General features: G+C 41.9%; 2 protein-coding genes across 8 annotated transcripts in view; one reads left to right on the forward strand and one right to left on the reverse strand.

Moving 5' to 3' along the window:
• FARS2 (phenylalanyl-tRNA synthetase 2, mitochondrial) overlaps positions 1–8,098 on the reverse strand; it is a 255,388-nt gene extending 247,290 nt beyond the window's left edge. The window contains exons 1-3 of one of the 6 annotated variants that reach the window (XM_068396120.1): positions 7,992–8,098; positions 1,804–1,870; positions 1,154–1,240 (exon numbers count right to left, since the gene is read on the reverse strand). The gene's annotated coding sequence lies outside the window, so the exon portion shown is untranslated. The other 5 variants (XM_068396125.1, XM_068396121.1, XM_068396123.1 and 2 more) reach the window with 5 other exon arrangements.
• LYRM4 (LYR motif containing 4) overlaps positions 8,038–25,220 on the forward strand; it is a 97,297-nt gene continuing 80,114 nt past the window's right edge. The window contains exon 1 of one of the 2 annotated variants that reach the window (XM_068397093.1): positions 8,038–8,261. In XM_068397093.1, coding sequence (XP_068253194.1) covers positions 8,176–8,261 — 86 coding nt within the window. In that variant the 5' untranslated portion in view covers positions 8,038–8,175. The remainder of the gene's footprint in view (positions 8,262–25,220) is intronic. The other variant, XM_068397092.1, reaches the window with a different exon arrangement.

A 25,220-nucleotide genomic window follows, 5' to 3' on the forward strand; every position in this document is an offset into this window, starting at 1 on the left:
TACACAAAAAAAGTTTAAAAGAAGCACCATTAAATCTCTGTGAGGACTCTGATAATTTGCTCTGTTTAACTATTTTTGTCCATTTTAGATGCATCACACATACTTCACCAGGAATCATTTCCAAAAAAAGGCAAAAGTTAAACCATTATGAAAATCATCTGCCTAAAAATAAATGAAAGGAAATAAAGCATGTATTGTGCCAGGAGAAAATAAATACAAACAAAAAACCCCAAAACAAAACTGATCTTGGGCAAAACTGATCCTAGGCTACAAATCATACCTGAAAAAGCTAATCACAGAAATTCTAGAACAGGGAGATACTTAATTCAGGACTCCAGACAGATGAACTCTCATAAATCTTCCCAGAATGGTACTTCAAACTATTTCTTCCCTCCTTCCTGCCTTTCTGCAGAATGTTAAACCCATCCCCAAAGGAAAGCTGGCAGCTCCATTTCATAGGTCTGCATTTCCACCTAAATCCACCTTCACCCTCAGTTCGAGCTAGGACACAAGACTTACGAAGAGACATGGACACACATTGCCTTTAGCTTATTCTGCTATGGTGACAGGAACATAACAGGCTGGAAGGTTAATGGTGGGATTTGTAAGGATGTAACTATTGTCTCTCCCAAGAGCTCACTCCCCATTCACCAGAGCATCCTATGCTGGATTCTAACTTGCATCAATTTTAAGTGGTTTGTAAAGTAAGGAGAACCTCATTCTGCCACCTGTTCTCACACTGAACAGCAACTTATTGCTTATGGAGTTGAAGAGATTTCACAGGGATTATACTTAAAGATATGGACATATCCAATATAAAGATGATAGAATTTGTCCTTCTAAATTTGTCCTTGAGAAGATTATCATCTTCTACCTATCTACCTATTATTATTATCTACCTATCTTTGTATCTCCAGTCTCATCATTTTCTTTGTCTTTGTACTAGGAGTAAGGAAACGCATGAATTCTATATGGAAAGCAGAGTCAGATAGTTAGCATACCTAGTTCGCATACGTGTCTTTAACAGTTGGTGAAGATGAAGAAATATTTTTTTATTATTATTAATTAAAATGGAGAAGGATTGAATAAAAAGGCTGGCAGCGCTGGTGTCAAAGACAGATTCAGAAAGCAAAATTAATTTGTAATTACTTACCCACAAGCAGAGATAAACTTTCCTCAGCTCTGATTCCTTTGCCTGTTAGCTTGAGTCAGTGCTTTGTTTCTTCTCTTCAGGGAGTGGCTGAAAGACAAATTTTGGCACAGTCACCCCAGATATAAAAAACTGAAACAGAAATAAGATAAAAAGAAAGTTCTGTCTGGAAGTGTGAAGGCATGTAAGGAAATACTGACAATTCATCTTATCTTACAAATGCATCAGAAGCATGATATATGTAGAAACATGTCCCTAATGCACTATCATGAATGCTGGCCAGAGCTCTGGGAACATAAAACTGACAGTTACACAAGATGAAAGACCAAAAACGTCAAGGATCATGCAAAATTAAGTTCTCTTAAACTCTATCATTACTACAATTCGCTAATATAAGTATATTGTTTTCTTCATTTAAATGAAAACATTGCTCCATAGTTTCCTTTTTGCTCCAGAAATATTCTCTTTAGATTTGTTTGCTTCACCTTCATATTTAGACTGCTGGATTTTTTGCTGGACCAAAAGTCCAAGCTACTAGAACAAAGGGATGTGGATCATATAGCATCATATAAAATGAAAACGCATTACAAGTGGAAAATCACATTCCCCCTCCCCTCATCACATAGTCAGAAAACTAAAGATAGCCTACTTACAATCCACTTAATCCTTGCTGCTTTACACATCCATTGCAAACCGCAGTTTTGCTTAACCTTTCTTCCCCTAAAAAAAAAAAAAAAATAAAAATAGCATCTTCCACAAGTCCCATTCTCAGAGGTCACACATTTCCCCAATAACACCTTTTCAACATATCATACAAAAACTTTCCATAGAATGATAGAATGGTTTGGGTTGGAAGGCACCTTAAAGATCAGCTAACTCCACCCCCCTGCCACAGGCAGGGACACCTTCCACTAGACCAGGTTGCTCAAAGCCCCATCCAGCCTGGCCTTGAACACTGCCAGGGAGGGGGCAGCCACAACATCTCTGGGTAACCTGTTCCAGTGTCTCACCACCCTCACAGTACTTCTCCAGCTTTCCTGTAGGCCCCCTTCAGGTACTGGAAGGCTGCTAGAAGGTCTCCCCAGAGCCTTCTCTTCTCTTCTCCAGGCTGAACAGACACAACTCTCTCAGCCTGTCTTCATAGGAGAGGTGCTCCAGCCCTCTGATGATCTTTGTGGCCCTCGTCTGGACTCGCTCCAACAGCTCTATGTCCTTCTTATGTTGGGGGCCCTAGAGCTAGACACAGTACTCCAGGTGGGGTCTCACAAGAGTGGAGTAGAGGGGGAGAATCACCTCCCTCATGGTGGGAGGTGATTCCAGTTTTCCACCTTTCCACTTTTATTTTACCTTGGATAACATGTTTTCTTACACCAGCTCCTCTCTACCTTATAGGAACACGATACTTCTATCCCCACTGATATTTTGCTCTAGGAATTGCTTCCAGGAAATAATCACACAAGACGTATTTATAAGAAAATGTTTAGTGAAGTAGATTTTGAGGGAAGGACTTAAGCAACAGCCCGTGATTTGAGTGGAGCTAGCCCCCTGTATCATTTGACAATAGGGCCCACGTCGACAACGCAGGGAGCCGGAGAAGAACCGGGATGCACCCAAGCAGCAGATTGTCTTTGATTTCCCATACCTGGGATATGGGACTGTGTAACCAGAAAGAAAAACCCCACAGTGCTGTGTTAGTTGTGCACGAATTGCTAGTGCTGCAGCCTGGAGAATCCAGGATCAACATCATGACCTTCACCTTTACCACCACCACATGACTGTGCGCATGTTTTTATATGTATTTGCACGTGCTTTTATACATATTCACATACAAATTCATATATGACAAAAATAAACCCAAGAGAAGAACAAACTTTGCTCTAGCAAGACATCTTAGGTGCAATCATGACCTTTAACAAAAAAGGTTGGTAGTACCATTTGTAACCAACCTGGCAAACTGGAAATCATAAGTCAGCAAAAAAGATACAGTGATGGCTACAAAGAGATTCTCAGATGCTCTTAAACAAAATAGCAGTCCTTGTTTTACAGGTAAGTTTGCTTCCTAAGCTAAAAATTTCAATATCCACTAAAAAACAAAGGTGGGGAAAAACAATCAAAATAACTAAATAAGCCTGGCTGGATGACAGCTATGGAGAAATACGATGATAGTGTAAATCACAGAGGAGGGAGAGGAATTACACAGCGTGACTCTAAGGGGCATAAATGACTGTCCTGGTTTCCTGGGGATAAAATTTATAGAATCCAGTTTCTGTTACATTTTGTTTCAGTTTGTGGCCAACCATGGTGATCAAGGCCATCAGCAGTTAAATCCAGGGCAGCTGACCCAGGCTGGCCCAAAGGTGTGTTCTATACCATTAACAGAGTTCACTATAAAAGGGAGGGCTTGCTGGGGAAGATGGGGGCTCTTTTTGCTCTCCTCTCCTCCTTCCTTGTCATTCTCAACGATTGCTATCCCTGAAGCAACTTGCTGCAACTCTGCGGGCTAAGTACAATTTTGTGTGTTTTGTATTATCATTGATGTTAGTTTCTTTATTAAATCTGTTTCACTTTAACCCAGGAGTCTCCCTCCTTTTCTCAATTCCCTTCCTCAGTTGGGGAAGGGACATTGGGTGAGAGAGCAACTGCTTATTGTTTAGCTCTGGGTGTGCGCTAAACGAAGACAGTGACAGAATGGGATGAACTTAGGAAAGACGGTGGCATATGCTGAGTGTCAAAAAACATTTCTTAACAGCAAGATACAAAATAAAGTAGAATATTTTCCCCACAGAAAGGGAAGTTATTTAAGACTATATTAGAAAAAACACTGGAAAGCACAACAGAGAAAGCATTTCTGAATTGATGGGGGCATGGATGAGAACACTTAATAAATCCTGTCCTTCCCACTTCTCATATTAGGTTTCTCAGTAAGATTTCAGGATAACAAACAACCACACAGCAAAAATACATTCATTTCTTGTTGGGTTCTTGTCCAGAAAAACACCTTGGATTTCATCAGCATTAAGGTTAGAAGTGTCATTCACATTTGATGCGACTAGTACACTGAACTATTTAAGCATTGCTCATAATTTTAATCCCCTATTACTTATTCTCTTCCCTACTGCTGTAACAGAAAATTATCCTTTTAATTCTGGACTTTTTTAGCATTTTTATTTCAGGCATTTCAAAGTACTTTACCAACATATGCCCACTATCAACATCTTTCAAAATCAATACGGAATAGATCAACATTGCATGTCGTTGATCCAGATGTTATCCCATGATTGCTGAACTGTCCAGCTGTTTAACATGATACATAATTAGCAGGCAACATGGTGCTGATGAAATCCTCTGGTGTTGCACGTGGCCACAGGAAATTAGAAGATTAAAAGCTGAGGCCAACAAGGAAAACAAAATTCAGTGTTTCTTTCAGTTTGACGCCTGCAGCACGAGAGATCATGAACCAGCAAAGGTTTAGGAGCAGTGGTAAAACAGGTATTCTGTTACACAACCAAGTATTACAACAGAAAACCCACTACTGTTTTGTTGGGTTTTTTTCCCCTATTATTACTATTCTTACAGTCTTACTTTAAACAACACACAACGTTCTGCAATTCAGTTTGGAAAGAGATGGGGTAACTCACAAAAAGTGAGTCAGAGAACAGTTTTGTCCTGTTTTTTTCTTCCCTCTGAACTCTTAGGTAGAATTTTCCAAAATACACAAATAATTTAGGAGCATAGCTGAATTTGAAACATGAAAGTTTCTCCTCCCGATTAAAAATGTTCTTTTCTATAGGGCAATCAAATAAATAAATATTTTTTTTAAAAAGCAGTTATTCAAAGCCTCCTTTTGATACTGTGGAAATCTTACTTGCTATAGGGAATGGTTAAATTATAGTTTGTTACATTTGTGACTGAAATCCCAAAATTCTCATGATTTATAGTCGTTATTTTAAAGGTCCTACTCTACACTGGGTAGGTTCTCACTGTGCATGACACTCTCCAAGAACTAAGAGCAGGGAAGAAGAGAGAGAAACCGCACCACAGAGGCAGGGAAAAGTTAGCATGTTTTCACAAACTGAAAAACAATAATTAAAAGAGATTATAATATCACAACAATCAATTATCATTCTGACCCCCAAAGAAAAACAATGAACACGAACAGCAGCATATCAGGAAAGCACATGCTCTCTTAAAGTGCTGAGTGCCATGTCATAAAGCTGAAATAGTGTACCATAAGGAACAATTCAGCAACGTACAACAAAACATCCAATATGCACCGGAAAATAAAACAGCTGTTTCCTTTCACACGAGTCACCACTCTCTGCAGGTATTTCATCCAAATGCCACCCCTCTCCCCACATTTTTTTTTTAATTTAAAGTATTAGAATCATAGAATCATTTTGGTTGGAAAGGACCTTTTAAGATCACCAAGTCCAACCATTAACCTAGCACTGCCAACTCCACCACTAAACCATGTCCCTAAGCACCACACCTACTTTTAAATACCTCCAGGGATGGTGACTTAACCGCTTCCCTGGGCAGCCTGTTCCAATGCTTGATAACCCTTTCAGTGAAGAAATTTTTCCTGATATCCAGTCTAAACCTCCCCTGGCACAACCTGAGGCTGTTTCCTCTCATCCTACCACTTGTTACCTGGGAGAAGAGACTAACACCCACCTCGCTACAACCTACCTTTCAGGTAGTTGTAGAGAGTGGTAAGATCTCCCCTCAGCCTCCTTTTCTCTACACTAAACAACTCCAATTCCCTCACATGCTCTTCATAAGACTTGCTCTCCAGACACTTCACCAGCTTCACTGCCCTTCTTCAGACTCGCTCCAGCAGTCTTCCATTGAGCAGACTCGCTCAATGTCTTCCTTGAAGTGAGGGGCCCAAAACTGAACACAGAATTTGAGCCAACTACAGGGGGATGATCACTTCCCAAGTCCTGCTGGCCACACTATTTCTGATACAAGCCAGGATGCTGTTGGCCTTCTTGGCCACCTGGGCACACTGCTGGCTCATATAAAGCCAGCCATCAATCAATACCCCCAGGTCTTTTTCCACCAGGCAGCTTTCCAGCCACTCTTCCCCAAGCCTGTAGCAGTGCATGGGGTTGTTGTGACCCAAGTGCAGGACCCAACACTTAGCCTTGTTAGCAACTATTCCAGGTACTGATGCTATTATATCATTCTCAAAGTGCTTATTTATCCCAAGAGATTCAGAAAGGCAAGGCACAGGCCACCTTCCTAGTTAACTAAGTGATCATTACTGCTTCCCCTACCTAGGCTCCAGTGCCACACGACACAAAAGTGGTCATTTGGGCTGTGTCTGTCCTTCGAATTCTTTGCAGGCTTGCAGTGATGCACATACACAGAAGGCTAGCAGAAACACCAGTACCCCAGTCACAGCAGAGGCAATGCCCACTTACTGCAGAATGACAGGACTTCTGACACCATAAACTATTGCTTCCAAGAAAATAATAAAAATAATAAAATACATATATAAAATAATTAAATTTTCCAGTCAACAGTACTAATCCAACTGCACAAAGATAACAAGTTTCTGCAAAAAGTTGTTCTTCCCTCCTTGGGTATAATAAAGGTCAAGCCAGGAAGGGAGACAAGAGGAAGGTCTTTTTTCCTTTGGTATGTTTACTTTGCATTTGATAGTACATTGCATGTGCTTAGTCTAAACATATGAGGTTTCCATGATTCTTTAAGAGAAAAACATGGTTATCTAAAAACAAATTTAAAAAAAAAAAAAAAAATCACAAAAACTGTCATGGAGATTCAGGAACAGGATTAGCACCTGAGGCTATTTCAAAATCATTTATAATTACTTTACAAATATTAAATCAGTAGTATTCTTGTAAACAAAATTTATTTAATGTGTTTTGCTTTCTTCCCAATTACTCTCTTATCTTTTAGAGTTGAAGACTGTAGCATCAAAACTTTATTTCTCACAATAACAAAGAGGGCTACTGTAAAATTAGATGGAATAACTGCCCCACTTACCGGCAGAATGATTTCACATAACTTTGCTGAACTCGCAAAGCTAGGTTTTGCTCTGTACATGACAGACCTGTATCTTTTAAGCTTTCTGAAGCCCATGATGAAAACAAAGGGCAGGATTGCCACTGCTGTTTTCAGGGAAGATGATAAATCTGTAGACACAAAGCAATAGTTCTGCTTTAACCCATATCAAGTACCTCAGCCACCAACAGCTGTAAAGATGGGGGAGCACCAGCACCTCAGACAGACTCCACTTCTGGTATGGCAATCTGTGTCAACAATATGGCTTGGGCTACAGGTGAGCATTCACTGCAAACTTAATATAGCAATTTCAATACAATCACCAAACATACACCACCTGTTGCTCGTTTCCAGGCCCTATACCAACCCCACTTTGCCAGCAGTCCCCTCTCCATACAGCACACCAACAAAATGAGTATGGGTATATACAACCACGCTTGTTTGAATGCTAGTTTTCCTTTCCCGCCCGCCAGTGCTCGGGCCGTTCCCAGCCGCACCGACGGAGCCGACAGGAGCCCCGGCAGAGAAGCGGCAGTGGTGCTTCGGGGCAGGCCGAGGCGTGAGCAGTAACCCCGCGGCGGAGCCGAAAGGAGGCAGGCCGGCGGGGCTACCGCACCTGCGGCGCCGGACGGGGCCGATACGGTGGGGCCGCAAGGGCCTGGGACCGGCCCCGAGCCCTCCGCGCGGAAAGGCCGCCCCTCAGGGCTGCCTCAGCCGGGAAAGAGCCTTTCCCCTTTCGGCGCTCACGCCACGGCCTTGCGCTGGGCCCGGGCCGAGCCGCTGCCGCTCCGCGGGCCGCGCCGCCACTCACCGCTGGGCCGTGCGCTCCCGCTCCTGCCGCTGCGGCTGCCCCCGCCCCTGCCTGCCCGCCGCGGAGGCGCGCAGAGAGGCCGGAGCGGGTAGCGGGAGGCGGCTCCGGAGGCCGGCGCGGCCCCGAGCGCTGCGGGCGGGGAAAGGGGCCTCGTCCGCCGGAGGACCCGCCTGCTGTCGGCAACATGGCAGCGTCCAGCCGGGCTCAGGTGCTGCGGCTGTACCGGGCCCTGCTGCGGGAGGGCCAGCGCTTCAGCGGCTACAACTACAGGTGCGCTCCCGCCCGGGCGGGGACGGGCTCCGGGGCGGGCGGTGGCCCCGGCCCCGCTACTCCCCGCGAAGCGCGGGGGGAGGTAACGGGGGTGGGGTGGGGGGCGACGACGAGTGCCGGCGTTGTTTGGGGCTGGGTGGGGGCCGCGTGAGGGGCTCGTTTTTGGCGGGCGCAGGGGAGCTGTGACCGGCGGGGCCCCCGCGGAGGGCCGCCCGGGCCGAGCCTGGGCTGTGCCCTGGGGGCGGGAGCGAGAGCGGGCACGGCCGCGGCGGCCTGCCCGGGCGTGGGCCTGCGCCGGGGCCCGCCTCGGGGCGCAGGAGAGGGTCAGCCCCTTGTCCCTGTGCCTGGCCCCGGGGTGCCTCAAAAGCACCAGGTGATGGGCCCTCCGTGTTGTAGGAGGAAGCGACAGGACAGAGATTGTTCCAGCCTGGAGAAGCTGGTGTCTGCTCTGGGTGCTGCCCTTCTGGCAGGCGAGCCGGGCCCAGGTTGCAGCCCTGGTTGTGCTGGAGGAGGCTGGCTTCCCTGCCAGTCCCTGGCACCACGTGCTGTGTCCGGGCTCAGGGTGCTGCGTGCAGTGAGGGGGCAGAGTTCGCTCGTCCCACCGCGCAGGATGCGACGCTGCGGGGCTGGCTGCCCTCCCTGGCTGGTGGTGAAAGATGGGCACCTGTTTTTCGCAAAGGGTATCCCTGCCTGCGTGCTGCAGGCATAGGCCTAGTCTCCTTTAGATATCTGCTGCATTCGCAGGGGGTGCTCCCCACCAGCACAGGCAAAATTATATTACCCACTGGTAGTTTATTCACTTTACCACTCAGTTGGACCGTGGGCAGAGACACGTGAGCTATTTTTGCTGTAAATCATCTCCAGCCTGGCAAGAATTGGAAACAGAAGCCTTTGAACTTCTGTAACCATGATGAGCTCTGCACTCTTAAAGGCATAAGTATTCCCCAGACCTCATGTGTGAGGGAGTTCCCTGAGAAGAAAGGCTGTGGGGCTGAAACTGAGCTGGAGCTAATAAGCCTTCGTTGCTAACTCCATGCAGCAGTGTGCGTATGCATCATGTTCCCCTCCTCCTTCTTTAGTTCTCCACTATCAAGGCTTCCCCCTGCTCTTTGCTGTCCTGAGTATCCCAGCTTGCCATTATTCTGGCTAACAGAGAGAGGACTGTGTGTAACGGGGGATGGCGTGAGGCCCATGAGACGTGCAGGTGCTGAACAGTTGAATGTAGCTCCCGTCTGGGCCATGGCATGTTTTCAGCAGTGGGTTTGTGCTGGGAGTTTGTTGGTGAGGAAGCTGAGTCCACAACAGTGGGAGGAAGCAAGCCAGCAGCACCTCACAGCGGTTGCACCAGTAAGTGGTGGCACCAGCCTCAGAGACCACATGTGGACGCCGCTCTGCCCAGGCCTGTGCTGATGGAGCACAGGGGACCTGGGAAATTGTTGTCATCTCTTCTCTACAAACCATACCTGGAGCCCAGCACCAATCCCCAGGTCCCCCAAAAATAAAGTATGTACCTTGGGGGTTCTTGGCTGTATGGAAATTTTTGCATGCAGCTCAAAGGCAAGGCTGTGTCACACAACAATAGGTGCACCAGTGAGTTTTCTGCTTAACACAATGTAAACCTTTTCGTTCTGTTTCTTTTAGTATTTTTATGCTTGCAGGTTTTAAATGATAGAAATCATAAGATATGTGTTTACCTTGGATATCAGTGATTTTATGACACCGTATTGGGGTGCAAGTTTTCTCTTTCCTTAAAGGAAAGATCTCAGTTTTTGATGGGCTTGTCCTTAGATACTATAAAATCAACAACTGTGTAAAATCTTGGTGTGTATACACTTTTGTGAGTGCTAAAAGCAACAGCAGTTTCTAGCAAAAAACAATCAGCAGCTGTTATATGTAGAGATCTGCTGTGACCACAACAACAATTCTGTCTTGGTGCTTATGCCGCACCCATAGATAAAATGGACACCCCGCTAGCTTCTTCCGTGCCAAGATAAGCAGTTCTGCCATGTCCTCAGGGCTGCTGTAATGTGTTATGGTAATACCCTGGAGTTAACCTAATGACTTTGTAAAGAACCAACTTGTAGCAAAGTAGAAAGTATTAAAAATTAATCTTATTGATTCATGATTTCAGTTAGAGAATTTCAGAATATTTTATTATTGCAAACAGTGCGTATTTGTAAGTGTACGTCTGGAGCATGATCAGCTGGTTGTTGTCTCCTTATTTGCTTGCTGTGCTTTTTCTCTTAAATGTGTACATATAGGTTGTGATGGAAAATTCAGTATTTTTATTTTGTAACTTTCCTAGTAAATGTATTCTATATGTCATGTGTTAGTACCAAATTTTCTTCTACCACCCAAAAGAACTTTTAGTGCTGTAACTGTGAAGAGTAACATTCATGTCTTAAAGTAACTGAGGTCACCACTGACAGCCTTCAGAATAACAACACATGGGAGCATCCTGAGAGTCCTGCAGTAAACATTATGGAGTGTTCAGAGGCCCAGATGCGTATGCTGGGTTTTCACAGCAGGGAGAGAGGATTTAGTAGACTGTAAGTAATTTCATGTCTGCCCTTCTGCCCTATTACCCATGCAGATGGTCTGAGGAGGGAAGAATGATTTGTACTGGAGGAAAATCAGTATGCGAAGAGGGAAGATCTTAGGTTTTGAGTCAAAAAGGTAGTTCTTAATGAGTGTACTGTTGTCTTCTGCTAGGTTGACAAAAAGTAGATCCTCTGACAGTTTTTAATGTGTCAGATTATGGTCTCAACTAAATTGATTTAAGGCAATAATTTCTAAATAGAATTTCATTTGTGATATAAATAATGGATTTATGTTGTGTCTCTTATTTGGTACAGAAAACAAAAGAATTTATAAACTTGTGAAAGCTGTTAAAACACATCTGGTTGCAAATGAGGATAGTCTGAACTTTTTTGTTTGTTTAACATGACTGAAGCTCAGTCGTCAAAACTCACAGGAATCAAGTGGAAGAGGGTTTTCTCTAGGAGGGTAGTGCAGGACTGCAGCAGGTTGCCCAGAGAGATTTTGACATCTCCGTTTTTTAAGATTTTCACAAGAGGTTTGACCAAACATCACCATGGCTGACCTGACCTTGTTGCAGGTAGGCCTACTTCAAGTGGGAGGTTGGATTGGATAAGTTTGAGATTCTAGCTAACCATTACTATGATTTTCAGGTCCTCAGCCTTCCTTGGCCTATAAATATCAACACTGATTAATAAGTTCTGGGAGACATCACATTACGTGCTTCCAGCTGGTGTCCTTTCTAATTCTTTAATTTCTTGTAGTTATGAGCAGTGTCAGAAGCTTCAAGTCTCTCTGAATTTTTCTGCAAATAATTTATGGTTTTTAAAGATACTTCTTGATTTATCATATATTTATTTCAGTTATCCATTATGTTCTCTATTAACCGATGGATGTTGCATTTTTATTTATATATTTTTTGTCTGTGTAAATCACATTTTGATGGAATTTGATTTTTCTATTAGAATGTGCAGTATTATTTGATTAGTTAATGAAACTACCCAGAGTATAGAAGAATCAGGAAAGGAAATTTGTCAAAACAGGTTTTGCATTGGAAACAAGTTAATTGGATGCATGAAGTTTCATCTGAGACGTCCTTCAAGATTTTAAAACCAGTAAATCTGATTTTTGCAAATCTCTGCTAACTTAAGAACAAAAATGAGCAAAATAAGTTATACTGGTTTTTCAGTGCCAGTTGCTTTTTCTGCTTTGAATGGCATAGTTGTTGATCTGATTTTAAGGAGTCATAGAACAGCCCAGGTTGGAAGGCACCTCCAAAGATCATCTGGTCCAGCCTTTCGTAGGAAAGAGAGCCTGGGTGAGATTATCTAGCACCCTGTCTATCGTGTCTTGAAAACCTCCAGTGACAGGGACTCTACCAGGTTCCTGGGGAGGTTGTTCCAGTGATTGATTATTCTCACTGTAAAAAATCTATTTCATATATCCAGATGAAACCTCTCCCAGTGCAACTTGTACCCGTTGCCCCTTGTCCTCTCCATGTGGCTCCTTCTGAAGAGAGAGCTTCCGTCCACTTTGTAGCTGCCCTTTAAGTACTAGAATGCTGTGATGAGGTCCTCAGGAGCCTCCTCCAGATAGAAGAGACACAACTCCTTCAGTCTTTCTTCAGAGGGCAGGTTCTCCAGCAGTTTGATTGTCTTTGTGGCCCTACTTTGGACCTCACCAGTCTGTCCGCATCTTTCTTGCAACGTGGGGCCAGAACTGGTCACAGTACTCCAGGTACAGCCTGGCGAGCGCTGAGTAGAGTGGGACAATCACATCTCTGTCTCTGCTAGTAATGCCCCTGTGGATGCAGCCCAGGATCCGATTTACCTTCATTGCTGCAGTGGCACACTGCTGACTCATGTTCAGCTTGTTGTCCACCAGGACCCCCCAGGTCTCTTTTGGCAAGGCTGCTCCCCAGCCACTCAGATCCTAGACTGCGCTGGGCTCTTCAGAATCATAGAATCGTTTTGGTTGGAAAGGACCTTTGGGATCATCAAGCCCAACCATTAACCTAGCACTACCAAGTCCACCACTAAACCGTGTCCCTAAGCACCACATCTACTCGTCTTTTAAATACCTCCAAGGATGGTGCCTCCACCACTTCCCTGGACAGCCTGTTCCAATGCTTGATAACCCTTTCAGTGAAGAAATTTTTCCTGATATCCAGTTTAAACCTCCCCTGGTGCAACTTGAGGCTGTTTCCTCTCATCCTATCGCTTGTTACCTGGGAGAAGAGACTGACACCCACCTCGCTACAACGTCCTTTCAGGTAGTTGTAGAGAGCGATAAGATCTCCCCTCAGCCTCCTTTTCTCTACACTAAACAACCCCAATTCCCTCAGATGCTTCTCATAAGACTTGTTCTGCAGACACTTCACCAGCTTTGCTGCCCTTCTTTGGACTCTCTCCAGCACCTCAATGTCTTCCTTGTAGTGAACACAGTATTTGAGGTGTGGCCTCACCAGTGCCGAGTACAGGGGGATAATCACTTCCCAAGTCCTGCTGGCCAAGCTATTTCTGATACAAGTCAGAATGCTGTTGGCCTTCTTGGCCACCTGGGCACACTGCTGGCTCATATTCAGCTGGCCATCGATCAACACCCTCAACTCGGGTCCCTTTCTGCCAGGCAGCTTTCCAGCTGCTCTCCCCAAGCCTGTAGCAGTGCATGGGGTTGTTGTCCTCCCAGGTGCACGACCTTGCACTTGTCTTTGCTAAACTCCATACAGTTTTTGATTTAGTCTTTCTCTGAAAGATTTTATCAGCATATAGGAAATCTTCATTTTAAAAATCTCAAGGTGCTTATGATAAATGTGCCTTTTTTTGTTTTGAATGAAAGTTTAGGAAATAAAAATTCAGGGATTCCACTATACAGCGCAGAGCATGTTCTTAAGGTGTGTTTAGTCTTTTGGCATTAAAGCTGTTCTTCTGAAAAAAGGTTTGTGATTCCTGTGTTTTTACACTAAGCTTAATACCTGAATTTAATGCAAAAGTTTGGTGAGACAAAGTTTTAACATTACAAATTGCGTTTCTACAATTTGAGATCTTCTGCGTGCATGAAATCAGAGTAAAGAACAATGATAATCACTAAAATAAAATGCTTACATTTTTTAATTTGAAGCAATGAGTTCCTCCTCCCGTAAGTCCAAATAGATCTAAAAAAAAAAGAAAAGTCTCTTGTTCATAGTCAGTGTCATTAAATTTGGCACGTATGGCCAGGTATTCTGTATGTGTAGAGGTGGTAACTCTTACTGATGCACATAAAAAATAAACTGACCTATGTTTAAGAAAATATTTCAGCTGATGATCATTGCTGCGTACGCAAGATTTAGTCTGCTTTTTGCAAATAGGAAAATGGAAAAAGGAACAATGTCGGGTGCCAGCCGCTGTTATATAAGATTGATTGTGACTCCTGATTAAACACAAAAATAAACAAAGAGCTATCCTTGTACATTGGGCAAGGGCTCTGGTTTAGCAATGCACTATTTCTCATTGTTTCTGTTGCTGTTCCACTAATGTCAGTCCTTTCCATTTTGAGACTTCTTTCTGCTACCCAAATTAAAGTCTTGCTCAAATAGTGAGGGTGCTGATCAACCTTTTATGCTAAGGTGAGGAACTGGGACATAGCACTATATTGGCATATGCTTTGTTATTTTAATCTTTCTGCATGCTTAATGGCAAGATTCTTAGATACTATGCTCTGGAGAAAGATGTGAAACTGCTGTAGGATGCTCTTTGAATGTAAATTTAACACAAGATATTAAAAAAAAAAATCTAAATGTGTTTATCCTCTCATTTCCCAGATGGAATTCTGTCCTGGTTTCGTGAGGATAAAATTATAGAATCAATTTTCTGTTACATTTTGTTTTAGTCTGTGGACAGCCATGGTGATCAAGGCCATTAGCAGTGAAAGCCAGGGCAGCTGACCCAGGCTGGCCCACAGGTGTGTTCTATACCATTAGCGTCATGTTTACTATAAATGGGAAAGCTGGCTGGGGATGGGGGGTGGTCCTCTTTGCTCTCCTCTCCCTATTTCTCACTTCTCTCTTCTCAATGGTTGTTATCCCTGCAGGGGCTTGCCACCACTCTATGGGCTAAGTACAATTTTTGTGTCTTTTGTATTACTATTAGTATCGATATTGGTTTTCTTATTTTATTAAGTCTGCTTCAGCTTCAGCCCGTGAGTCTCCCTTCTTTTCCCAATTCCCTTTCTCAGCTGGGGAATTGGGAAAGGGGAGGGGACATTAGGTGATAGAACAACTGCTTATTGTTTAGCTCTGGGTGTGCGCTAAACAGAGACAAATTCCAATTCTTTATTTTTTAAGAAGCAACATGAAAAATCATTTCATATCTGTATTAAATCCTACCGTAGCTTTCTGCAGTCTTTGTTTTTGTCTGTCTTCCAGGTGTTTATGTTTTTCTTACAAGCTCATTTTATTGCCATCTGTAGTGTCAGAGTTGTTATTAGTTGTTTTAGAATTAATGCAACCTTTTTTCTTCCTCCTTAGCAGCTGGGCACAGATGCTGCATCTGCTGCACCCTTAATACCTTGTGTTACTTGGAATGAAATGGACTTTTGATGGAGCATAAGTGCACAATCAGTATATTGCAGTTGTTCCTTGATTCTGTTCTTACATACAGGACCTGGAAGCTTTCTTACATGTTGCAACTTAATTCAATATATAGCACCTTTGTGGGTCCTCTTGCAGTGTACCTGATGTAGAAACTTGTACGAGTGGTTATATGAGGTAAGATCATTGTCCTTAGATGAAACTTCTCATTGTCTGTTCATAGACTCACTTTTTTCATGTTGCTTCGCATGTCAATCTAGCCTATAGTCCATTCTTTTGGGAAAGAGAGCTGCTATGAGCTGATCAAGTAGGTCGACTTGGCAGGCTGCAAGGGCTTTCTGCTCATGGGCTGAGGGGTTTATGCTCTTGAATTTCAGCAAAGACTTCTTCTGGCCATGCCAAATGAGCCCACGCAAGAGAGAGGAGCTGCTCAGAAGGTGCCTTTTCCTACTGCTGTAACAGTAGGAAAGAGGACGTACAGGAGTAAGTTGTTACTGCCATAGCAATTCAGGTGGTCTGCTTCTGCGTGGCGTCTGTCTCAATGGTTCCTCAAACTGGGGAAGGAGCAGGCTGTGGAGTCAGATACACACAGGCGCCAGTTCAGAGCGTTCATGAGAGCGGCTGGATTTTTGCCCAAGTATGGGTTGAGTTGCCCTGTACTTGCATAATGACCTGTTCTTCAAGGAGGCATAGAGCTTTTAAGATTCTGCTAACAACTCTTTCGACAACATGATTCACACCAAATCTTAAAAAAATACGCTTTTTCAAAAATGAGTTTCTTTCTCTTCCTCCCAATGTACCTTATTTGGTCACTTTAATTGAAAAATCTTACCTTGCTTTTAGTCCCTGGAATATAGAATCTGGTCACTGGTTCTTTTTGCACTTCTATCACTCGGGTAATTTAACAGCCATGTTAAAATTTTACATGTGACAGTTATCCAAGCTGGATAAGCATTTTTTCATTTTTTTGTGCTGGTTCTTCTAATGAAGTTTGTGATTGACAAGATCTGCCAGCAGATTGTCACCTCTTGGTATCATGTTTGTGTGTATTAGGGAGGGAAAAAAGACTAAATGGCGATTTAAAAAAAAAAAAAAAAAAAAAAAAAAAAAAAACAAAACCAAAAAACAAACAAACCCAAACCACCAAACAAAAAAAAACAAATACAAAACAATAATGAGAAAACAGAGACTTGCCATGTTATAGAAAGTACTGTGTTCTGCCCAAAGTGGTAATTTGTAGCGGAGATAAGAAACCCAGGAAAAAATAAAATTGTCAGTTCTATCCGGCAGAGCTGTCTGACTTCTTTGTAGGAGTAAGATGACTGAACTTCAGCTTTACAGTATCAGTTTTTTCCTTGGCTGTGCAAAGAAAGCAGATAACTTTTATTTTCCTTCTCTCTATGTAATTGCTGGCTGTGTTCTGAGTGATAATAAACTTTAGGATTTTTTGAGTTTATTTCCCCCATGATGAGTACGTGGCTATCTCTGTAATCTACTTGAAAAGTATAAAAAAGTCAGGGCTGCAAGCAGCTGTGGTATTCGTCAGCCTGGGCTGCAGGGTGGTTTCCATCATGTGCTGTTGCTGACACTTGTTTTGGCCCAGCAGCTGCATGACCCAAAATCACGGGCAAAAGAGCTCTGCACGTTTGCAGATCAGTTTTGTAGAGCATTTACACAGATTTTGATTGGCCTTGTTAATATCTCTTTCTATGGGGAGTTAAATTTTGGCCATTATTTCAGTGATCTCATACCATGCAGGTATTTTGCTATTATGTTATTTTAGGGTCTTTTATGTATATTGTCTTATTCTATCAGAATCACGTATGTTTGAATACGGATGGTGGTATTTTAAGAGCTCTGGGTGGTACTTAATCCTCTGATTAGGATGAGAACTGTAAAAAGAACTGAAATGATTACACTCTGAATTGTAGTAAAACATGAAATGCATGCACTTTTTGGGAAAATCTAGAGGCATAAGAACATGATTTTGAATTGTCAGACTTTGGGTCTTGACAGTATTGAAGTATTTCCATTTGACTTCAGTATTCTATATATAAAATATTTTGGAAAGGCAACGAAAGCATTCTGTTCCAAAAAATGTCAAAACATAACCATTAGATACTATCAGAACATATTTCTCTGAAAAGAAATTTCAAACCAAATGGAAACAATTTCGCCAAATGTTTTGGTTTTTTGATAGTAACATTTCCCAACTGAAAATCATTCCATCAAAGTTCTGTTCATGTTCATTAGGAGTTGCTTTCTTGAATTTAAGGGTACAACGGTGATTGTCATTTCCCAAATACATTCATTTTACCCTTGTGAAATTATGCACTTCCTAAACAATAAAGGATGTCTACGCCTCTGTTTTGATGTAATTTTCTTGACTTCCATGTTTTTGGCAGAGGAGAGTTTTAAATAGTAATAACTTGGAGGAAGAGTTTAAAGCACTTACATGGCATACATACAGAGTTCCGGAAAAACTCTGTCACGGTTTAAAGCTGGGTCGGCTACTAAACCTGTGGCAGATGCTCTCTGTTAACCCTCCCCCCCCCCCCACCCAAAGGGAAAGGGAAAAGGGAGAGAGACTTATGGGTTGGAAAGTTAAAACAGTTTTAATAAACTATAGTAATGAAAAAGAGTATAATAAGAATAATAGAAATAATCAAATATATACAAATATATACAAAAACAAGATCAAGAGCTTGGAAATCCTCCTCAGGCAAAGTTGCTCCCCCAGCATGGGCAGAGGGGAAAATGCAGTAGCTCCCCCTGCCATCACACCTGCAGGCTTTTAACTGGAGAATTGGCAAAGCTGGTACCAATCAGTGGGAGACAGGAGGGCCCCTCCCTCCTGGGCCCCACCTCCAGGAGGCAGTGGGTTAGTGATAAATAGGAAAGTGAGAATGACGTGTATGGGATGGAATACCTCGTTGGTCAATCTTGGGTCACCTGCCCTGTCTGCTCCTCCCTGCAGGTGCAACCCCCCTTTGGCTCTTCACTCATAAGCAGTGAGGAATTTAGCAGTGACCTTGGTTTCTCCAAGACTAATTGGCCTGGTTTGGGCCAAACCAGGACAAAATAGTAATAACTTGGAGGAAGAGTTTAAAGCACTTACATGGCATACATACAGAGTTCCGGAAAAATGGAAATTTTTGTAGTTGGAAGACAAGTCGGGGCTTCCTCAAAAGACTGATTAATGGACTTTGTTATTTTAGTAAAGGCACCCTAATTGAGTAAATCTGATGTAGTTGTTATCCAAGACATTATTTGTGTTCTTTGTATAGCACAGTAGAACAGGGACATTTTTCTTTTTATGTAAGATTTAGTTACCAGTAGAATTTGTTTGAGAACTAATGAGAGTATTAGAAAAATTACTGCCTCTGGCAGTGATTCATGCCAACAGACGTGCATCATATTTCTGGTAGATGAAAAACACTTTGTAATGTAGTAGTAGTTTTTAAGTATTGAAATGTTGTCCTAGCTCACCTCCTCCTTTCCTAACTCTTGGATGTGGCTTTAACATTTGCTTCCTCACCGTATCCATCTGTACGCTGACCATGATGAAAAGATACTGACCTCGTAACATCAAGACTCATTCAAGACACAGTAGACGCAGGCTATTATTCCAAGTATTCTTTAGAAGATCGGAGTTCTGGATTTTAAAAAAGTCGAACTAATTTTGAAAAAAAACCCAGAACCACTGCTGCAGCAATGCGTAGCAAAGATGCTGTCCGAACTACCTCTTTGATAAAGCTCTGCCTGTGGTTTTTTGGATTTGCTGACCAAGAAAGTACAGTCCTACATTGTACATGGTTGTCTGCTTTTCCAAAAAAAAATGGGTATGAAAAGAAAATTTTTCTTGTGTGTCTGAATACTTGGACCATCTGTTCCATGACTGTTTTGCACAGAACTTGGTAGAGGGTGTCCTAGGTGAGGAGTATTTCTTGGGATTCTTCTTGATATTATAGTCTTTCTCAAGAATGGAGATGCCACAAATCACTCAGACGATATTCTAGCTAGGATGGCATTATGGTAAATGGCCTTTTTCCCTTACATTTTTTTTCTACTTTTTATTCTATTCCTTTTCACCTGATCTCTGTATAAAATTCTAATGTTTTTCTCAGGATGCAACACATAACTGAACATTTAATATGATAATAATGAAAGAGTTCAGTTGTGTTCAGATGCTGTCTTCCTTAACAAAATGTGTACAAAATAAAGTCTTTAAAGTATTCTTCAGGAAAATTTGAAGGTCCTGTGCTGTGAATGGTGAAATGCCAGGCTTGGCTGATATTCAGAGACTGATAATACTTTTCTTCAGCATCATGTTTGTTACAGAGTCTTGGGAAAAGCTACTGCTTAGATATATTTTTCTAACTTTTTAAATTAGTATCAATTGGCTAAATCACATTTAAATCTTCTAAAGAAAAGAAGCGTATGCACAAAGTAAATAAAACGTGTGTGTACACATGTATGTGTATATGAGTATCAAGAGGTCAGGAATTCACTTCTGCTCGATGCCAGTAATCCTTCTTCAAAAATCCGTGTCTAAAGCAAGCTTTGAAACCATCATGGAAGCTAGAGGAAGTACAATAGGTGTGTTAGTCTTATTAGAAATTAATCTCCTTTGAATTGCAGTGTTGTTTTTTTCTTGAACTCAATGGCATTTAGATCAAAAGATGTTTAATTTAAATTTAGAAAATGCTGATTTATAAGTTGACAGAATTAATATACTTTGCAAGAAACTAGTATTTAAATAAATACAGCTCCGTGAACATTTTACATTAAATCGGGATGAGATTCAAAATATCTTGTGGGAGTCTGAATATGACAACAGTCGTTCTTCACAAGCTTCATTGACAGATCTTGACAGTCCTTCTGAGCCTGCTTGTCTGGCATATCCTGGTTTGGAACTATTAAAGACCTGTTTCTTAATCATTAGCTTGTATAAAAGTAAGATTGTCTTATTTTAGCTGCGAGAGAAAGTATGTGTTTAAAAAAAAAAATGAAAATCTTTCCTGAAACTATAATCAGTTCTGAGATATTGACAATAATCACTAATCCATTATGGTACTGAAGCTTACATAATTGAACTTACTTCTGTGACTTTAAGTGCCTATGAGAATAACTTATTGTTTCCTTGTGAGGTCAGTCTTTACAGAGTTGTCTCCATCTTTGTCTTGCACAGCATGTGATTTCTGCTAACTAGTATTTGCTTGCAGGATGAATGGTATTTTTGCCTCGTAGTGTTTATTTGCTGGCATTATTCGTTTCTCCAGCAAGCCTACAGATTATCACAATGCTCATTTGCAGTCACAGGCAGATGTAAACATCTGTTCATCGTTTGCATAAGCAGGAGAAATGTGGACACGGGTTTCCTCAGAGCCTTGGTGCTGGAGAAAACCAATTTCTCTTGTGGGGAGCCACTGTTGATGGTTACACGTTCAGTGAATGTTAAACACTTTTCTGCAGACTACGTTAGAATAGCAGTGAAAGAGTTAAATGTAGCCGGGAGGGGTTTCAAAAGCCATTATTTATTTGCACTGTTAATCACAGTTAAGAACAGGGCATCTGGGAGTGGCGGGGGCTAGGTACAAACCATTACGTTTCGTCCAGTTTTGGATTGAATCACTAATGGAATTCTTTGTGAAACAATAGTTCATTCATTCATTCATCAAAATGTGCCTGCCCTCTTGTAATCAATGTTTTTATTTATTTAAATAACATCAGACTGCTACTTTCTCAGGGAAATGTTTTAAAATCAGTGCAGCTCAAACGAAGTGCTTAAGACATAGTACAAGCCACAGTACATCCTAGAAGTTTATACCTTGAATTATGTTCTGGATGTCAAATAGAAGCGTGTTGTGTTGCCTTGAAACTAACTTGCTACTAAGTTCCAGAAAACATCTTTGACTCATCTGAAATGTCACAGCATTTTTCTAGTCCAATAAATTAGCAAATAGGTTTTCAAATTAAGAGTCTTTGTATGTAAACTAGTTTTGAAGGGAGGAACGTTTATTGATTGATTTAAGTAATTTTATCACTGTCCAAAGTAAATTAGATGTCTCACTCATAATGCTTTTTCCCTGACCTGACTGATTTACAATATGAAAATAAATGTTCAAGTGTTTTGTTTACAAAACACTAGTAAGAAATGTATTTGTGCAGACCTCTAAATAAGTTTCCTCATTTCCAGAGCCATTGAGCACATTTTTTACTAAATTTGTTAATTTATTATTTTCAGGTTTTAATTTATACCAAAAATTGCTGCCTATTTTTTGCAGCTTTTGAATGTGAAAATGAATATTTATCATACTGGTGGTGACACCTTCACAGTCACCTCCAAAAGCAATGGGGACATAGGATGAACATAGTCCTACCAGCTACAGCGATGCAGTGTTGTGCAAGTAAGTATACTATACTTATATGCTTCTACAGAACTCCTCGTTCTGTGAACTAGTGGCAGTACTTACTAACTAATACAGATTCTGAGGTTTGATTGTGGAGTTTTATTTCCCAACAATTTGTTGGAATCCTTGAAGGGGAAATTCTCTATCAGCGGGAGTTATTGCTACCATTAGGTAGGGACCCGGAGCTTCTGCAGCTTCTGTGGGTAATTTGTTCTGAGACTGGAAACCTTTTATGCTACACTGGGGATGGAAGGTCATGTTGTGTGTCAAAGGGAAGGTAATCTGCCCTGGAAAACGTTATACTGGAAACATTGTTATGATATATAGACCAATCTTCATACCTCTTTTCTTCTAATATCTCATGTGGCAACCTTAGCCAGTACTCGTCTGAGTTTTAGGCCAGATGTTAGTTCCACATTTAGAGTAATTGTTATCAGAGAGGAACTTCTTACAGCCACGTGTTTATGGGAGGGAAAGGAGTTGGTGTTTGCTGTATGGTTTTTTTCTTACTCAGATGAAGGACAAAAAGTGCTGCCGTCACTCATGTGAGTGAATATTTTCTTGTGACTTTTAATTAGCTATTAAGTACTATCTGGGGTTATTGTAACACATTTTTAACTTGAAATGCAGAGCCATTTGAGGTATATAAATGTACCAGTCTGAACTTACTCTTGTTCAATAGAATATATAGAGAGATAGAGATACATTATAGAAATAGAATAAGGTGATTTTTTTTTTTTCCTTCATAGTGTAAGCTTCTAAGAGAGAGTGTTATGAGGTTGACTGGAAAACTCTTTAAAAATTACTGATCTTTTCCTTAGCTTTGTCTTCACCTTTAAGTTTTAACATCTGAACTTAACATACTTAGGCTTGACTAGATTAAAAGACAATACTTTGCCAATGTTGTTCTTCTTGGAGAAAGAAAATCTACCTCTCTGTCTTCCTGAATATTTCTGATCTCTCTTTCTGTTACAGTGGTTAAATTAAACTGCTTCAGTGCACAGAAGATCTGTTGGCAGGTTTATTGAGTGAATTCTGTTCACTGGAGTGGCATAGCTTAAGTTTTAAATTTAATCTCATTTTTCTCTCTGATATTAAATTATATATTGTCTGGTCAGATCAAATTATTGCATTGTATACTGGGATCTACAGTTTGGAGAGTAAGAGTGGATGCACCAGAATTTTAGAGGTGGAGGCTGTACATAGCCCAGAATAAACATTTTGGCTGCTAGGCACTCTTAGCTTCATAATTGGCAGATAGGTCATCCATCCTACACTGTTTTTTAGAGTTACTGTAGGAAAAATAGTAGGAAAATGGGTATAACCTTTTTTTTTCTTTTATGTGAAGTAGCTTCACACGTGTGAAGTATATTACTTCACTTAGGATTTAGTATTACTTTGATTAATATGTTACTTCTGGACTCCAGAAAGGTATGTAGGATATATAGGTCCTGAGAAGCTGAATTTATTTTACTGGCGCTAGCAGAGGTCTTGGGTATGTCTTGGCTGATCATCATTATGCTACAAAGACCAACAGCCATATTGTTCCATAACTAACCTGCGAAGGGTCTGGCTTTTTTCAATGCTTGTTTGTGCTGGTAACACCTGGGAGGTACAAGATGTGGAGAGCCATACAGTGCAGAAAGCTGTGGTGGACAGCTGCTGGCACATTATGCCTAGTACATAGAGGTGCTACGTAATTTATGTGGGTGAAGATCAGCTGTGCCTGCCTCAAAACCTCAAATCTGCCTCTCTGATGTGGTCTGTGAGTGAACCAGTCACTCAGTTTTGCCAAGCAGAATATTCCTTTCCCTTCAAACCTTGCCTCTGTACACCCATGGCTCCTTCTGCTCTTTTATTGTGTAAGAAGCTGCATCTGATTTCTTGTGGGGATGAAGTGACATCCAGTTTGTACCCATGGCGTTTCTTGGTTACTGTTCCACTCCTGGCTGAGGCTGGGGTTTTCAGCCCCCATTTGTTTTGTGCTAGTGTTATCATCTGTAAAGCATGTGAAGACTTCCATATCCTGTAACTAATTAAATAGAAAAAAATACAGAAGGAAAAATCTAGTTCACTTGACTTTCTGTGCCTTAGGTAGCATTCATAGTGTACAAAACAACCTGCATTTCTTTTTTTCTGAGCCTCTGGTAACATAATCACAGTAGTCTGTATCTGAGTTTCCTGAAACATTTCATGTATTGTCCAAAGGCACTGTATTTACAATCCCAAATGTCTAAAAATAGTATTCAGTACTCTGTTGTATGCACAAAGTAGGACAGTGATTTTGTGTTATGCATTCCAAATTGATTTTTTTAGGCTTTATATTTGACTAATAAGCTTTGCATATATTAGAATTTTCCATGCTGCTAAGTATTAAGTTGTAATTTCAAATATCTATCATTGTTGTCAAAATTGATGTTGAAAATTTGCTAAACTAAACATGCAGTGCTTTGCTATAAATGAGGGAAGGTCATTGAGCCATATGGTGATGGAAGGTCCAGTGGGGGATGTTTGTCACTATTGACTGAGTTATAAGAAACAAAGCTTTTTTGGATAAGCTGTAAAGCTGATAGAAATGGATGAGAGGATAAAGCTTGGAGAGTAACTCCAACGTTCCAAATTCTGTCTCCCACATCATTCTCCTGGATAGGCTGGCAGCCCACGGCTTGGACAGGTGCACTCTTTGCTGGGTTAAGAACTGGTTGGATGCCCGGGCCCAGAGAGTGGTGGTGAACGGTACCGCATCCTGTTGGCGTCCGGTCACTAGTGGTGTCCCCCAGGGCTCGGTCCTGTTTAATATCTTTATTGATGATCTGGATGAGGGTATCAAATGCACCCTCAGTAAATTCGCGGACGACATGAGGTTAGGTGGGAGTATTGATCTGCCTGAGGGTAGGAAGGCCCTACAGAGGGACCTGAACAGGTTAGAGATAGATGGGCCGAGACCAATGGCATGAAGTTCAACAAGGCCAAGTGCTGGGACCTACACTTTGGCCATAACAACACCATGCAGCGCTACAGGCTGGGGGAAGAGTGGTTGGAAAGCGGTCCGGTGGAAAAGGACCTGGGGGTATTAGTGGACAGCCAGCTGAACATGAGCCAGCAGTGTGCCCAGGCGGCCAAGAAGGCCAACAGCATCCTGGCGTGTATCAAGAATAGTGTGGCCAGCAGGACTAGGGAAGTAATTGTCCCCCTGTACTCGGCACTGGTGAGGCTGCACCTCGAGTACTGTGTCCGGTTCTGGGCCCCTCGCTTCAAGGAAGACATTGAGGTGCTGGAGCGAGTCCAGAGGAGGGCAACAAAGCTGGTGAAGGGTCTAGAGGGTATGTCCTATGACGAGCAGCTGGGAGAACTGGGATTGTTTAGCCTGGAGAAAAGGAGGCTGAGGGGAGACCTTATCGCTCTCTACAACTACCTGAAAGGAGGTTGTAGCGGGGT

The sequence above is a fragment of the Nyctibius grandis genome, chromosome 3 (genome assembly GCF_013368605.1).
Source record: "Nyctibius grandis isolate bNycGra1 chromosome 3, bNycGra1.pri, whole genome shotgun sequence".
Lineage (NCBI taxonomy): Eukaryota > Metazoa > Chordata > Aves > Nyctibiiformes > Nyctibiidae > Nyctibius > Nyctibius grandis.